Raw genomic sequence first — 14,460 nt, 5'->3', positions numbered from 1 at the left:
TGTATGAGCCATTTCTGTGTTTGGGGGTGTGTCTGTGAGGGGCCAGTAGGTGTCCTCAGTGCACCAGGAAGAGGGGTTACAAAGGTGGGAACTAGTGTTTCCGGGTTCAGGTGTTGCTAGTCGGAAGAGCTAACAGTTTTCGACCGCTCTGCTCCGCCACGCTACGGCAGGCGAGTCAGCTTGGGAAATGGTGCATGATGGACTTTTGTTCACACCGGTAATGGATGTTGCGTATGATCGTTATGGTGAGAAAAATAAAGAAGCATTGCAAAGTACCCAACCAGGAAGTCGTCTGTCTACTTCAGTGGCCGGCAAGCGCGTCAATCTTAAGTTAACCCGTTCTAGCAGCCCTCAGTGGCTTTAAGCTTTAGGTTTAGCCTCTACATTTAAGTCGAAAACTTGCTAATGATCGTGCTTCATCGCCCTGGAAAGAGAAGCCACAAGCATCTAATTACCGAACATTGCACCTACGTGAGCCTACCTGTTGTCATCCGAAGCGGCGAGAGGGCGCCGCTGCATGACAGGCATGAAGTCGACATCCGCTAACGCTGTTAGCACCCAGCACTCGCTTCGTTTGGAGCCACGCCAAGGCGAGGACACCGGGGACCGACCAGAGGTCGCCGTCGCATGCTAACGCTGTTAGCCACAGCATCTGCTTTGTTTGGAGCCACGCCAAGCCAGCGCGAGGACACCGGGGACCGGCCGGAGGACGCCGTCGCATGCTAACGCTGTTAGCATCCAGCACCTGTCGCCGTTGGAGCAGCTACACCGAGGACACCGGGAGCCGAGAGCTCCATACGCCGGCAGCGCAGCACAACCACAACGGGATCACCATGGCGCCCACCGTGAGTAGTAGCGCTACAAATTTATGAATGGCCATTTATGTTTTTGCGCACAGCTGTTTACTATATCCCAGGGGCGTAAATCCAATGCATTGGTGGTCAAAGAGGGAGGGTAATTAACTCGAACTTAAAAACTTTGTTTCTTGGGGAAAGCATCATGGATCAAACATCGGAAGAGCCCATTGAGGCCATCATGCATCCAGCTGAAATAAACATTAACAGTGATGGCGTTGGTGTGCTAAAAGACAAAGAAAAACGTGTTGTAACATTAACTGCAAAGGCTTTTGCCGAAAAGCTTGAAAGGTTGCAAAAAGCTCGGAAAGCTAAACTAAACAAAGCGGGTAAATTAAGAGAAGATATGCAAATGCTCATGCAAAACACGGATAAATTAAAGGTACAATATGTTCTTCATGATCTTGTTGATTTGTGTGATGAAGCCAAGGGTATTCATGGTTCTTTGATGGGTATTTTACCAGAGGATGAAAAAGAAAAACATGACATATGGTTCAAAGCAAAAATGATATGCAATGATGAATTTATTTCTAATGTGAACAAATGGTTATCAGGTGTTGAGCAAACATTACCAGGTGCTGCTCATACATTAAAGGTTTACAATGATGATGACAAAGATGATGTGAACCCAGAGGACAGTATTTCAAATGTGGCAAGCAAACACTCAAGCAGAAAAAGCTCAAGGAGTGGAAGGTCAAGCACCGCCTCTTCAACAAGAGTTAAAGCAGAGGCCGAAAGAGCTGCGTTGCTCGCTCAAGCTGCAGCATTACAGAAAATGCATGCTCTGGAGGAACAAGAACAACAGCTCAAAAGGAAAAAGGAACAGCTCGAGTTGGAAACCAAGCTAGCCGCATCCACTGCTAAGCTAGCAGTCTTGCAGGCCTCTGACATCCAAAGTGTTTCTAAGTCATCAACAAATGCAATGAATTCCTACCTGGACAAGAAAACCAAAACGACACTTACCAAGCTCAACCCAATGGCCAAGGCATACAGACCTGTAAATCAGAATAAACAGCTGTCACAGGATTGGTCATTGCCAACATTCAACCCAGCACCAGCCGCTATGCTAGCAAGGGAGGCTAGCCAGCAATGCACCAGTGGGTGGATGGATCCAAACGTGCAAGATGTTTATTCCACAACTCCATTAAATGCATCTACACAGCCTTTGGGACACACACTGTTGAACGCTCAGCCACTGGAAGAAAGACAATTTGGAAGCATTTGTGCTATAATGGAAAAGCAGAACGAAATAACATCAGCCCTCGTATACCAGCAACGTTTAATGCTATTGCCAGCAAGAGACATTCCCGTATTTGACGGAGACCCTCTTACGTTCATTTCCTTCCAGAGAGCATTCGAGCAAGGTGTGGAGCAGAAGGTCAGCAGAGGTGATTGTCTGTATTACCTCGAACAATTTACAAGAGGACAGCCACGGGAACTGGTTCGAAGTTGCCAGCATATGGCTCCAGAGTATGGTTATTCTCAGGCAAAACTGTTACTTCAACAACACTTCGGTAATGAGTTTAAGATCGCCACCGCATACATTGAAAAGGTCTTGGCCTGGCCTACAGTAAAGGCAGAGGATGTAAATACACTGCAAAACTATTCTCTGTTCACCGCGGTCATGTTGTAACGTCATGGAGAAGCTAAAGTACGTTCGAGAATTGGATATTCCAACTAACATGAGAGCTGTCATGTCTAAATTGCCATACAAACTGAGGGAGCGGTGGAGGATCGTCGCACATGACATATTGGAAAATTCTGGACAAAGAGCAATTTTTAAAGACCTGGTTGCATTTATTGAAAAACAGGTTAAAATCATATCTGACCCTCTTTTCGGCGACATTCGTGATGTGGCATCTGGATCATCTAGCATCAAAGCCATCAGCAGGATGAAATCGCAACCACTAAACAAAATCAGAGGAAATAGTTTTGCCACCACAATTGTACCTGTGCAATCAGCTGAGAGCTCCAGGGATTTAAAGGGAGGTACATCATCACATGGCTCTTTAATGAAGTCAACCTGTGTGTTTTGTTCTGGAAATCATTTATTGGAAAAATGTCAACAGTTTACAAGAAAGAAGCACAGAGATAGAATAAGCTTCCTAAAGGAACAGGGGCTTTGTTTCGGCTGTTTATGTGCTGGGCACTTGAGCCGACAGTGCGACAAACGTTTGGTCTGCAGGGTTTGTGGCCAGAATCATCCCAGTGTGCTCCATGTTGACAAAAGGGACAAAGACAGAGCGAATTCAAGGTTCAAGGAGCCTGTGACATCAGCATCTCATCAAACATGTGGACATACAGGGGCCGGAGACGATCGCTGTTTTCTTTCCATCCTTCCAGTCCAAGTTAAGTCTGTCAAAGGTGATCGTGTAATCAGCACATACGCTTTTTTGGATCCTGGCAGCACAGCCACCTTTTGTTCGGAGCACCTCATGCAAAGACTCAACATTGCTGGTCGACGAACCAGTTTTCTCCTTCAAACCATGGGACAGGAAAGGGTCGTCCCAGCTTATTCACTGTCTAGCCTGGAGGTATCTGGCTTGGAAAACAACCTTTTCTATAAACTGCCTGAAGTCCTGACTCAGAAGAAGATGCCTGTAAGTCTGGACAACATTGTGAAGGAAGAGGATCTGGCAAAATGGCCATACCTGTCAGAGGTAAAAATCCCCAGTTTAATGGCTAACGTCGATTTGTTGATTGGTAGCAACGCTCCCAGGATGTTGGAGCCCTGGGAGGTCGTAAAATAGCCAAGGGGAAGGCCCATACGCTATAAGAACAGCGCTGGGTTGGGTCATTAATGGTCCTGTGCATGGAAACGGCAGCAGCTTGGAAGTCAAGCACCCTTCAGTAAGCGTCAACAGGATTTCGGTGAGCCGGTTGGAACAAATGTTGAGTGAGCAGTACAACCATGACTTTAACGAGAGAGCCACAGAGGAGAAGGGACTCTCAAGAGAGGACGTTAAGTTCATGGAGATGGCGGAAAATTCTGCATCGCTCAACAAAGGTCACTACAGCTTAAGGCTGCCCTTTAAGAAGGACGTCGTGTCTCTGCCCAACAACTTCTCTGTGGTGAAACAAAGGTTGCTGAGTCTGAAGAGGAAGTTCCTTAAGAATGAGGAGTTTTATGAGGAGTATAAAACCTACCTGGATGGGATGATCAGCAAAGGTTATGCAGAACAAGTACCTGCACAGCAGCTTGAAAGGGCCAGTGGCAAGATTTGGTATCTCCCCCACCACGGCGTATATCATCCAAGGAAGAAGGCTCTGCGGGTGGTTTTCGACTGTGGTGCGGCATTCAAGGGAACATCACTGAATAAGCAGCTCTTGCAAGGCCCAAATCTTACAAGTACATTGCTTGGAGTCCTCATAAGGTTCAGACAGGAACCAGTGGCAATTATGGGCGACATACAATCAATGTTCCACCAGGTCAAGGTCGTGGAGGAGGACAGAGATTTTTTGCGTTTCTTGTGGTGGCCAAACGGAGATTTAACCAAGCAGGTGGCCGAGTTTCGGATGACTGTTCATCTGTTCGGCGCGGTGTCCTCTCCAAGCTGTGCCAGCTTCGCTTTGAGAAAAACAGCAGAGGACAATCAGTCCGACTTTCCAGCTGCGGTGGCTCAAACAGTCAAGGAAAACTTTTACGTTGACGATTGTCTGAAGAGCATGGGCTCTGAAGAGGAAGCCAGTACCATGGTCAAGGATCTGATGTCGCTCTGTCAAAGGGGAGGTTTCACACTCACCAAGTGGATCGGCAACAATCGCACCATGCTGCAAACTCTGCCAGAGGAACACAGAGCTAAAGAGCTGAGTGAGCTTAACCTGGATAGGGATAAACTTCCAGTGGAGAGAGCTCTCGGCCTGCAGTGGTGTGTTGAGACAGATGCATTTAACTTCAGGATGGAGATCCAGCAAAAGACTTGCACCAGAAGAGGAATGTTATCTGTCTCCAGTTCGGTGTACGATCCTCTCGGATTTCTTGCACCAGTTGTTTTGCCCGCCAAAATCATGATGCAGGAGCTTTGTAGGAGGAAAGTTGGATGGGATGAGACCATACCCCAGGACATTTTGCATCAGTGGACTAGATGGATGGAGGACCTGGATGCGCTGTCTGAGTTTAAGGTTGAGAGGTGTGTTAAACCTAAGGGCTTTGGACATCCTACGCATGCTCAGCTACATCATTTTTCGGATGCCAGCGAAGCAGGGTATGGAGCCGTCACTTACCTCAGGATTCAGAACAACAGAAATGACATCCATGTTGCATTCCTACTGGGAAAGGCGAGAGTTACACCTTTAAAGACCATCACTATTCCTCGGCTGGAGTTGACTGCTGCAGTTCTGGCGGTTCGTGTTGACCTCATGCTGAAAGCAGAGTTAAGCTCCAGCTTCAAGAGTCAGCGTTCTGGACGGATAGCACCTCGGTGCTGAAATATATCAGAAATGAGGACAAGCGCTTCCATACGTTTGTGGCCAATAGGATTTCGGCTATCAGAGGAGCCACTAAAGCTACGCAGTGGCGGTATGTAAGCACTAAGGAAAACCCCGCCGATGTTGCATCCAGAGGGGCAAGAGTTGGAGAGTTCATACAAAGCAACAGTTGGATGAAGGGTCCAAGCTTCTTGTGCAGACCGGAGGACGAGTGGCCAGCAAGTGTTGTAGAGACTGTGATAGCTCTAGATGACATAGAGGTAAAAAAGGAAGCCATGGTGAATGTCATCCATGTGGAAGATTCGCCTGGGGCCACTGGACGGCTGATGGCATATTTTTCAGATTGGATGAAGCTGAAAGTGTCTGTCGCCTGGTTTCTTAAGCTGAAGGGCGTTCTCTTGGAAAGGCAGAGCAGGAGGAGACAGGCAGACGCCTCCAATTCCACCAAATCAAGACCTCAGTCACCAGCAGGACAAGTTCTGTCGGCAAAGGATCTCTGGGAGGCGGAGCTTGCTATCATCCAGTACTCCCAGGAACAAGGATTTGCAGAGGAGATTGCTGCACTGTCATCTGGTGGAGCTACTGTGAGCAGGCAGAGTGTTATCTACAGGCTGGATCCATATCTGGACAAGGGGGTTTGAGAGTTGGAGGGCGGCTGACGAGAGGCTCCTTGCCGGAGGAAACAAAACATCCACTTATCCTCCCCAAGGATCAGCAGGTTGCCACTCTCATTATAAAGTACATTCACAAGCAGCTTGGTCACAGTGGCCGTAATCACACGCTGTCTACAATGAGAAGAAAGTATTGGGTCACAAGCGCCAACGCAGCCGTGAGAAAGGTCATAACGGAATGTGGTTTCTGCAGGAGGTACAATGGAAGAGCGATGGAGCAAAAGATGGCAGATTTGCCAAAGGAAAGGATTCTGCCGGACCATCCACCATTTACCAATGTCGGGGTCGACTATTTCGGACCTATTGTTGTGAGTAAAGGAAGAGGAACAGCTAAACGTTATGGTGTGATTTTCACCTGTCTCGCCTGCAGAGCTGTCCACTTGGAAGTGGCTAATTCTTTGGATACAGATGCATGTATTAATGCCCTTCGCCGTTTCATCTGCAGGAGAGGTCAAGTCACTCTCTTCCGATCCGACAACGGGACCAACTTCATCGGAGCAGAGAGAGAGTTAAGGGAGGCTCTGGCGTCATTGAATCATGGGCAAATTCAAGGAGCTTTGCGGAAAGATGGAGTTAATTGGTGTTTCAATGTACCAGCAGGTTCACATCATGGTGGAGTCTGGGGGCGGGTTATCCGCATCGTGAGGAGGATTTTGAGTTCCGTGCTTAAACAGCAGAGATTGGACGACGATGGGCTTCAAACTGTAATGTGCGAAGCCGAGGCCATTTTGAACGACCGGCCCATCACCAAACTCTCGGACGATCCAAACGATCTGGAGCCGCTCACTCCCAATCATATTCTGCTCCTTAAAGGGAAACCGTCTTTACCCCCTGGACTGTTTGAACCACATGATCTCTATGTAAAAAGAAGATGGAGACAGGTTCAATACATATCCGACCTTTTCTGGAAACGATGGGTACGGGAGTACTTACCTTTGTTGCAGGAGAGGCAAAAATGGAACCAGGAAAAGAAGAATCTCAAGCCTGGGGATATTGTGGTCATAATGGATACTACAGCTCCACGAGGTTCATGGCCACTAGGAAAGGTCTTGGAGGCTTTTCGTGACAAGAGGGGACTGGTGCGCTCAGTGCGTCTGCAGACAAAGTCCAGTGTTATTGAGCGTCCTGTGACAAAACTTTGTTTGCTGCACGAGGTTAAAGAGTAATAGGTCTATGGGCTTGAATGAGTTACATGAAACTATATTGGGTAAATTGTGCTTATTGTATTCATTTTTTTTATGGCTCATTAATGTGTATTTGGAAAGAATTGTATGTCTGTTAGCCATTACAATAGGGGCCGGTATGTATGAGCCATTTCTGTGTTTGGGGGTGTGTCTGTGAGGGGCCAGTAGGTGTCCTCAGTGCACCAGGAAGAGGGGTTACAAAGGTGGGAACTAGTGTTTCCGGGTTCAGGTGTTGCTAGTCGGAAGAGCTAACAGTTTTCGACCGCTCTGCTCCGCCACGCTACGGCAGGCGAGTCAGCTTGGGAAATGGTGCATGATGGACTTTTGTTCACACCGGTAATGGATGTTGCGTATGATCGTTATGGTGAGAAAAATAAAGAAGCATTGCAAAGTACCCAACCAGGAAGTCGTCTGTCTACTTCAGTGGCCGGCAAGCGCGTCAATCTTAAGTTAACCCGTTCTAGCAGCCCTCAGTGGCTTTAAGCTTTAGGTTTAGCCTCTACAACGTTAATCCAGCAAAGCCTGTTAGAAGTGAGTGAGAGGAAAGGTACAGTAAGTAGAAATTTGATAAAGAGGTTTTGTTACCTCTTGTGCATGTCAAGGACTGACTGGCGGAGAAAGCTGGTGTTGGTCTGGGCCTGCTCAAAGACCAGAGCTATGCGGCACTCTGGAAAGAGGAGACACCATTATTAAGATCTGGAAACAGAGGAAATAAAACGTATAATAATACATATAAACAAACAAACAAAATAAGTGTACACCTGCTGGCAACTGGACACACACATTTAATTTCTCAGTGAGGTAGCTTTATTTTGCCCAGCTGTGTTGCAGAAAAACTATTTTGCTGTTCACGATGTGAAATAAGATTGCTATAGCTCAGAGCATGATGGGAAAACAATCAAATACTGACAGACCTCTTGTTTGGTTGCGACAGTCACGCTAGATGCTGAAATGGTATGGATTAACTTTAACCTTAGAATAAAACTCTTTTTTCCCTTTTTGAGCACTGTAAATCTTTGTGGATGAAATCTGTTTTTCAAGTGTTGAAACTTAAAAAAAATAAAAATAAAAATACTGGTAAACAGAATTTTGTATGATGTGTATCAGGGTATGAGGTGAACCTATGACATGCAAGTATTTACTGACCAAAACATGACATATTTGCCAGGAGCCTTCTATGAGCAGATTATACTTTACATAGATGCAGATGGTGCAGCATGCTCTGTATGACACCTTTTTTTAACCTGCCATCCCACCATATCTCAATGGCCACTTAGGTAGGAACAGTCCAGTATAGTGAAGTTACAGCTGAAATTCAGACCATGGTGTCAGTCACATAGAGTTAGCAGCAATAATGCCAGGCTGGTGTTGGGTGGCACATAGGTCTGGCCTGGGGCGATGTGTGAAGCCACCCTGATGCTATGTCAGGCACAAAAGTTCACCCACTCTCAGACTACCTTTGTTTGCTGATGAAAGAGAGGACAGGGTGAGGACGAATACCTTCAAAGGTATTTCACAAAAGTGAAAAACCTTTGAAGGTGTAAAGAGCTGAAAGCGATTTGGGGCAGGTTATTATTTATTTAAACAGTCATGAAGAGGGGAAAAGGCCTCCTCTTATAATTGAGAAGTGGAGGGCAAGCTTTGACTACTCTTTTACCTTGAGTGTGAAAAAATGTTCAGGAGTTCTGTCAAGACTTCTCCAAGAAAAAAAAAATCAAAGGATTGGTTTAGGTTTTGTCACAGAGGTTACTTCAGTGAAAATATCCATAGTAACTCTTGTGTTACTTTCATTTCTGCATTAAGAAAACAGAGGGAGACTCCCTTTACATTCAGAGTAACTAAGATAAGAATCCTTTCTAGCTTTTTAAAACATTACACTACATTTATCCTACAAGCAGTACTATCTGTTCTCACTGAAATGTGTAAATAACCCCCGTTACATTTATTTTATGAGTCATGACAATTTAAAATGTTTCAGAAAACAAAGAACGCAGTGTGATTTCATTAACTTTATGAAGTCAGACGCTTAAGACATTAAATGTTTTGAGGGACTAGTTCTCTATTTTATGGATAGTAACATCGGCATCAATTGTTTTTATTTTTAAGAGCACCTACATTCAGTGATAATGGTAAAGGGTTCTGAGCATCACACATTGTACAATTAAGAAAATGAACACAGCCTTTTTTTTCTTTTACAGACAACCCCAGCTGACATTTTATCTTCTGCCAGCTGATAACCACAGACTGTTTTCATTAATAGTAGATGCAGATAGATTAGCAGTAGATTAGACTTTCTTTGTGAGGTTTTCATTGGGGTTTTACAATAAGTACAGTTGTTTGTGTTGCTAGTGTCATCTCTGAACAAAACCATAGCTATTACTACTAGTAGTATTCAGCATGCTGTGAATTGTTAGGCCTGACATCTCATATTTTAGAAACAAATTCATATACAAAACAAATTCATATAAAAGTGCTCTCAGCTCCTTTTAAGAACCATGCAGGGAAAATGCAGTACATTGGTGTACAGTACCTGATAGACTGAGGGAAACAAGTTTGGCAGGTTGGATGTTTGCCAGGAAGCGCTCCATCCCCAGGTAAATAAAGGCACTACATCTGTTAAGCAGCTGCTCTATCTCAGGCAGACTGGACAGATAGAAAAGTGATGGCAGAGCAGAAGAGTTGAGAGGTTAAGTGTATGGGAATGGAATAAATTCAATGGATGTTCAAAATCCAGCAAAAGACATGCTGCATTGCATCAATTTACTCTACTTTAATGTTCTTACCTGGGTGTTTGTTTGCTGCCCATGAAACCCTCCCACAGATTTGTGAAATGTTTACTGTGGGTTTCTAAAATCTCATTCATCCTCGTGCTCAGACTGGTACCTTCTGTGTAACACACAGACAACACCGTACACATATCAATAATAAAACTGCGTGAAGGATATTTTGAAATCCCGAATGCAAAGAAGATCCTGTACAGAACCAGCTGCTAGCTGAAATACAGTACATTTGCCCCTGCAGAACCAGGCTGAGTCTCTGAGGGACTTCCTGTGGTAACACTCTGGTCCAGTGCACACCACCCATTCAGCCACAGAAGTAAAAGCAGCTTGAACTATACTGTATTGTAACTCATCATAAGTAACAGCCATTTATATCAGCCACAGAGCAGCACATCTCCATCCCTCCATACATTTACTCACCAAAGATGCCTTCATTGTAAGGGTCAACAATATCTTTAGAGGTGTGTTAAGATCTACAAGAAACTCTATGCTAGGACCCAAATTAGATATAGTACTTGACACAAGTTATTTTAGAAGGATAACCTCAAAAAAAGATACATTTGAAGTTCCGTGTGTCAACTGGGATGGTGTCTAAAGTTGAGGCACGGTTGGCAGGTATCTGGAGAAATAAAGCATATTAAGTTGTTACAGTTCAAACCAAGCATCGTCTCAAACATGAACTATACTGTATACAGTCGAAGAATAAATAAATACATTGTCTCTAAGACATATAAATAGCAGATGCAACAGAGATATGAGAGTGGATTTTAAGACAGAGCAAAAGAAACTGAAGCAGAGGAAAGGGTTAGTGGAATAGACAGTGATGTATGAAAGCTAGAAATAGGATTGTTATGAAAACACATTAGGTAATTTACTGAAAAAACACAGTTAAAAGAAAGGCGTGAGGAACTGAAATAACTGCCGCTGCTGTCATCAGGTAAGTCATTCTGTTGTCTGTATCTAGCAGGCCCAGATTCATTTACTGAACTCACCACTTTGATGGCTTGGCTTTGATCTGCCTTCCCCTTAGTTCCTTTACCGCTTTTGGTCTCCTTTTTGTTGTCATTTTCAGCTGCCACAAACAGGAAACAGAGTTATTTTGTTTACAGCTGTTGGTGGGGTAGATTTCACGGCATTTGGACTGAGAACAAAAAAAAAAAAATGTCAAAAACACAACAAAAAACACATATCTGCAAAATTATAGGTAACAGAGATCTAAAAGTTTCCCCATGGCCATAACATCTATTATCTCATGGAAATGAAAGCACTGACCATTAATTAAAAGAAAAATAAGCAAGTCAACAGTGATCTTCTTGTCTTATAGTAAGTACATAGCTTTGGAATAGTGATTTTCTTTTAGGTTGTACAGTTTATTTAGTTTATACGTTTTTGGATGCTGATGCTTGGATAAATCCTCTTATACACTTTTGTTCTCTTGAGTCTGTTGTTTTATTTCTCTGGCTGACAACAAATATGACCTTTGGCCACAACATACTTATGTTACCCCTGGACAATGAAAGCTGCAGTGTGTTATATATTAGACTCTCCACAGATGTCCACATAAGCCACTGCCTGCTACCAGGATGTGAATTGAACTTTCTGTCCTGAACAAATAGCATTCCTATCCTATGGATGGCTGCCTGCAGTCTAATCCTGGCATCAAGATACTTTTGCAACCACAGGTTATTATTTAGCAAAATTAGATGGGGAATTATATGACACAAACATCCAGTTTATACACAAAAACCAGGCTGAGAAAGTTGCGTTCGATTTAAATTTCCTTGAGATGATAAATAACGTTATCCACTGCTCAATGGATTGTTTTCTTGACAGCTTCGTTGAAAACAAATGCACATGGCTGGGAGGAGGGTTAGCAAAACAGTGGAAAAGCGACCATACTTGCATTGTTCCCCTTTAAGTTGCATGTTAATGGAGATGATTGTGGATTTCAGATATCTGTTTATATGTGTCATTATTACCTTTATCCAGTCCTTCTCTGTTCAGTCGACTGTGGAGAAGCTGGAGGGAAAAGTCTCGTGACACAGAGCTTAGACCTTCCTCCTGCAGAAGTGACAAAGACTCCAGTGGCAACTCCATTAATTTCTTGTCTGCCAGCAACACTAGGTACTCTCCTGGTTCTGGTAATTGATTGGTAGTAGCTGCATAGACACACATACATAAAAGTACAATGATTTTCACATACTGTGTATTTGAAGACAACGTAAGATGTTCATGTACGAATGTACAATAACCTTTAAAGAAGACATATTATGTTCCTTTTCCACAAATTAAAATAGTTCCCAGGTGTCTGTGTCATACTTCGGTCAAATTACCCCAAGGATCAAACGTCACATCACTTTTTTTCATCCACTCAAAACAGCCCTGTTCAGAACGGCTGGTTTCAGTATCTGTCCCTTTAAATGCAAATGAGCCACTGCTTGTGTGTGTAAGTCAAGATGTTTCACTTTAAATCATATGAATAGCAACAACATGTGCTTGAGGGGGATGAACAGTGGGTTGCATGAATAGAAACCAATGGGTTGTCAGAAAGAAATAACAGCAGACAGTGATCCACTTGTTTGTAGAGATAACCAGAAGTCACGAAGAGTGTCACAGACAAGTAAGGGCCAACCCAACATACACTTACTGGAGCTCCCTTTTTCATCTTTATCTTTGGTTTTGCTCATCTCAAGAAATGGCACTGATGCAGCTTGGAGCCTGAAGCAGATGAGGAAAGGAAAGGATCAGTTGGGAGATACTTGATGTCTGACAACAACATAAGTGCCATGACAATGTCCCTTTCAGTGGCAGATTTCTTAAACTTAAACCTCTTTACATCAAAATAGTGAAGATTAAAGTATTTTTTGGATGAGGGAAATAAATTAAATGAGATGTGCAGTGGATAATATGCAGAATCTAATGATATATACAATACTTTACCTTAAGCATGACAAGTCAAACTGTGTGAGCAGTGGATTCAAATAGTGTTCCATATCTTGTACAATTTTCCTGAAGTGGAGTGTTAACTTTTCATCACCAGCTGTTTTCTGTGTAGGGGAACAAAAAAACAACAACCCAAAAAACAAAACAGTAAGTTTAAGCAGCTGTGTTTTGGTATTTATTGTGCCAGGTGATTCATTACATTCATAAACAGAAAAACAGCGCCCCCCTGTGTCCTGAGTAAGTAAAAAGAAAAACATGAGATGATAATTGCAATGGAGTGAGGTAATTTATCAGACTCACAGTGGGTAATGTTAACAGAATGAAAGAAGGGCAGAGATGTCAATTGGACATACACAAGGAAAAACCTGATCAGAGGCCTCCATCCTGCCCTCAGCACCATGACAACAGGCGTCCTTGAGGAGGGCTTGTCTTGTCTGCTGCCCAAAGGCCCGGGTCTGCTCCCTCAGTGCCAGAAGAGCCTGCGGGCAAACTGAAACCTTGGCCACCCTCGAGCAGGTCAGGGTACCTGCATCAACGGAACAGACACACAATCAGACATACATATTCACAGACATATACAGGCCTTTTAATTGGTCCCTATGAGCTCCCTCCGCCTCCTCTTCCTTTTGTAAAATCTCCCTGTCTCCCTGTCTCTTCCACCACCACCTATTTTTTCAGTTTTATGAATTTGTATTCATTATCTGTAAATGAGTCCAGATAGGAGCCAACTGCCTTCAACTGTTACGTGAGAAGGTAATACATGTTGTTTAAACTCAGTGATGATTTATGACAGCTGGTGGTTCCTGTCAGACCAGCAGCAGAGTGGTCAAAGTAAGATGCGTTAATCTGAATTTACATGGGGATAATTTCATTCATTGTGCTCCATTTACATGCTGACTGTTTGTGTGATTAAGACCATATTCCCAAGAGTTGTGAAACAAATTAGATGCAGGATAAAAAATACCTAAATGCAGTAAATGTTATGTTTGGAATTGCCCACACCTTCAATAGCATTAGGGAGCCTGAATGATCATTGTGTTGTAAACATGCACCAAGTACCAAACCTGAAACTTGTGTCTTTCCTTTCTGATTTTCTGTAGTTTTGGTTTCATAGAAGGCCCCAAAAAGCTCTGACCTAAAAATGACACACACCAACACAAGGACCTTTAGACTTGTATACTGCAAAAAGGGGATAAGAAAGTGAAAGACATAAGGACAATATAGACATTACCCATCTTGAGAGTGCTGAAGCAGCAGGATTTTCAGATTGGATGGGAGCTCTGCAAGGATGTTCAAGTGGTTGGGATTGACAGTCAGCTGACTGAAGGCCTGGAAACCAAAAAGGTATTTCAAGATGACAACATTTCAGGAGAAAGTAAAATAATGGTCCTCGATGTTTGATTACAGAATGAAAAAAACTTGTTGAAATGATTTTGAAAAGGAAATTGTAATATATTAAACCATAACATGATTAAGTAACTCCATATTGTCAGATAAAATGTTAATAATCCATTCTTTAGAATATAGAGGATCTTTTCAATTAAATTGCTTCTTGAGATTCAGTTGTTTGTGTTGACATACTGAGACAAAAGTTCGACTG

General features: G+C 43.5%; 2 protein-coding genes across 2 annotated transcripts in view; both read right to left on the bottom strand.

Annotated features, from left to right (window-relative positions):
* The window catches only part of LOC146968286 (uncharacterized), a 189,514-nt gene that overhangs the window by 101,986 nt on the left and 73,068 nt on the right, over window positions 1-14,460 (bottom strand). The window lies entirely within an intron of this gene.
* LOC146968290 (cilia- and flagella-associated protein 46-like) lies at window positions 7,691-14,190 on the bottom strand. The gene is made up of 12 exons (XM_085760186.1): window positions 14,092-14,190; window positions 13,925-13,995; window positions 13,226-13,386; window positions 12,858-12,964; window positions 12,565-12,635; window positions 11,897-12,076; window positions 10,910-10,989; window positions 10,476-10,536; window positions 10,338-10,370; window positions 9,921-10,023; window positions 9,668-9,780; window positions 7,691-7,804 (listed from the first exon to the last, which is right to left on the bottom strand). The coding sequence occupies exons 3-12, from the start codon at window positions 13,241-13,243 to the stop codon at window positions 7,719-7,721; spliced, it is 852 nt and encodes a 283-aa protein (XP_085616312.1). The 5' UTR covers window positions 13,244-13,386; window positions 13,925-13,995; window positions 14,092-14,190; the 3' UTR covers window positions 7,691-7,718.

The sequence above is a fragment of the Trachurus japonicus genome, chromosome 18, assembly GCF_045865225.1.
Source record: "Trachurus japonicus isolate A0001 chromosome 18, Traja_1.0".
Lineage (NCBI taxonomy): Eukaryota > Metazoa > Chordata > Actinopteri > Carangiformes > Carangidae > Trachurus > Trachurus japonicus.
This window is presented reverse-complemented; position numbering and strand designations above follow the sequence as displayed.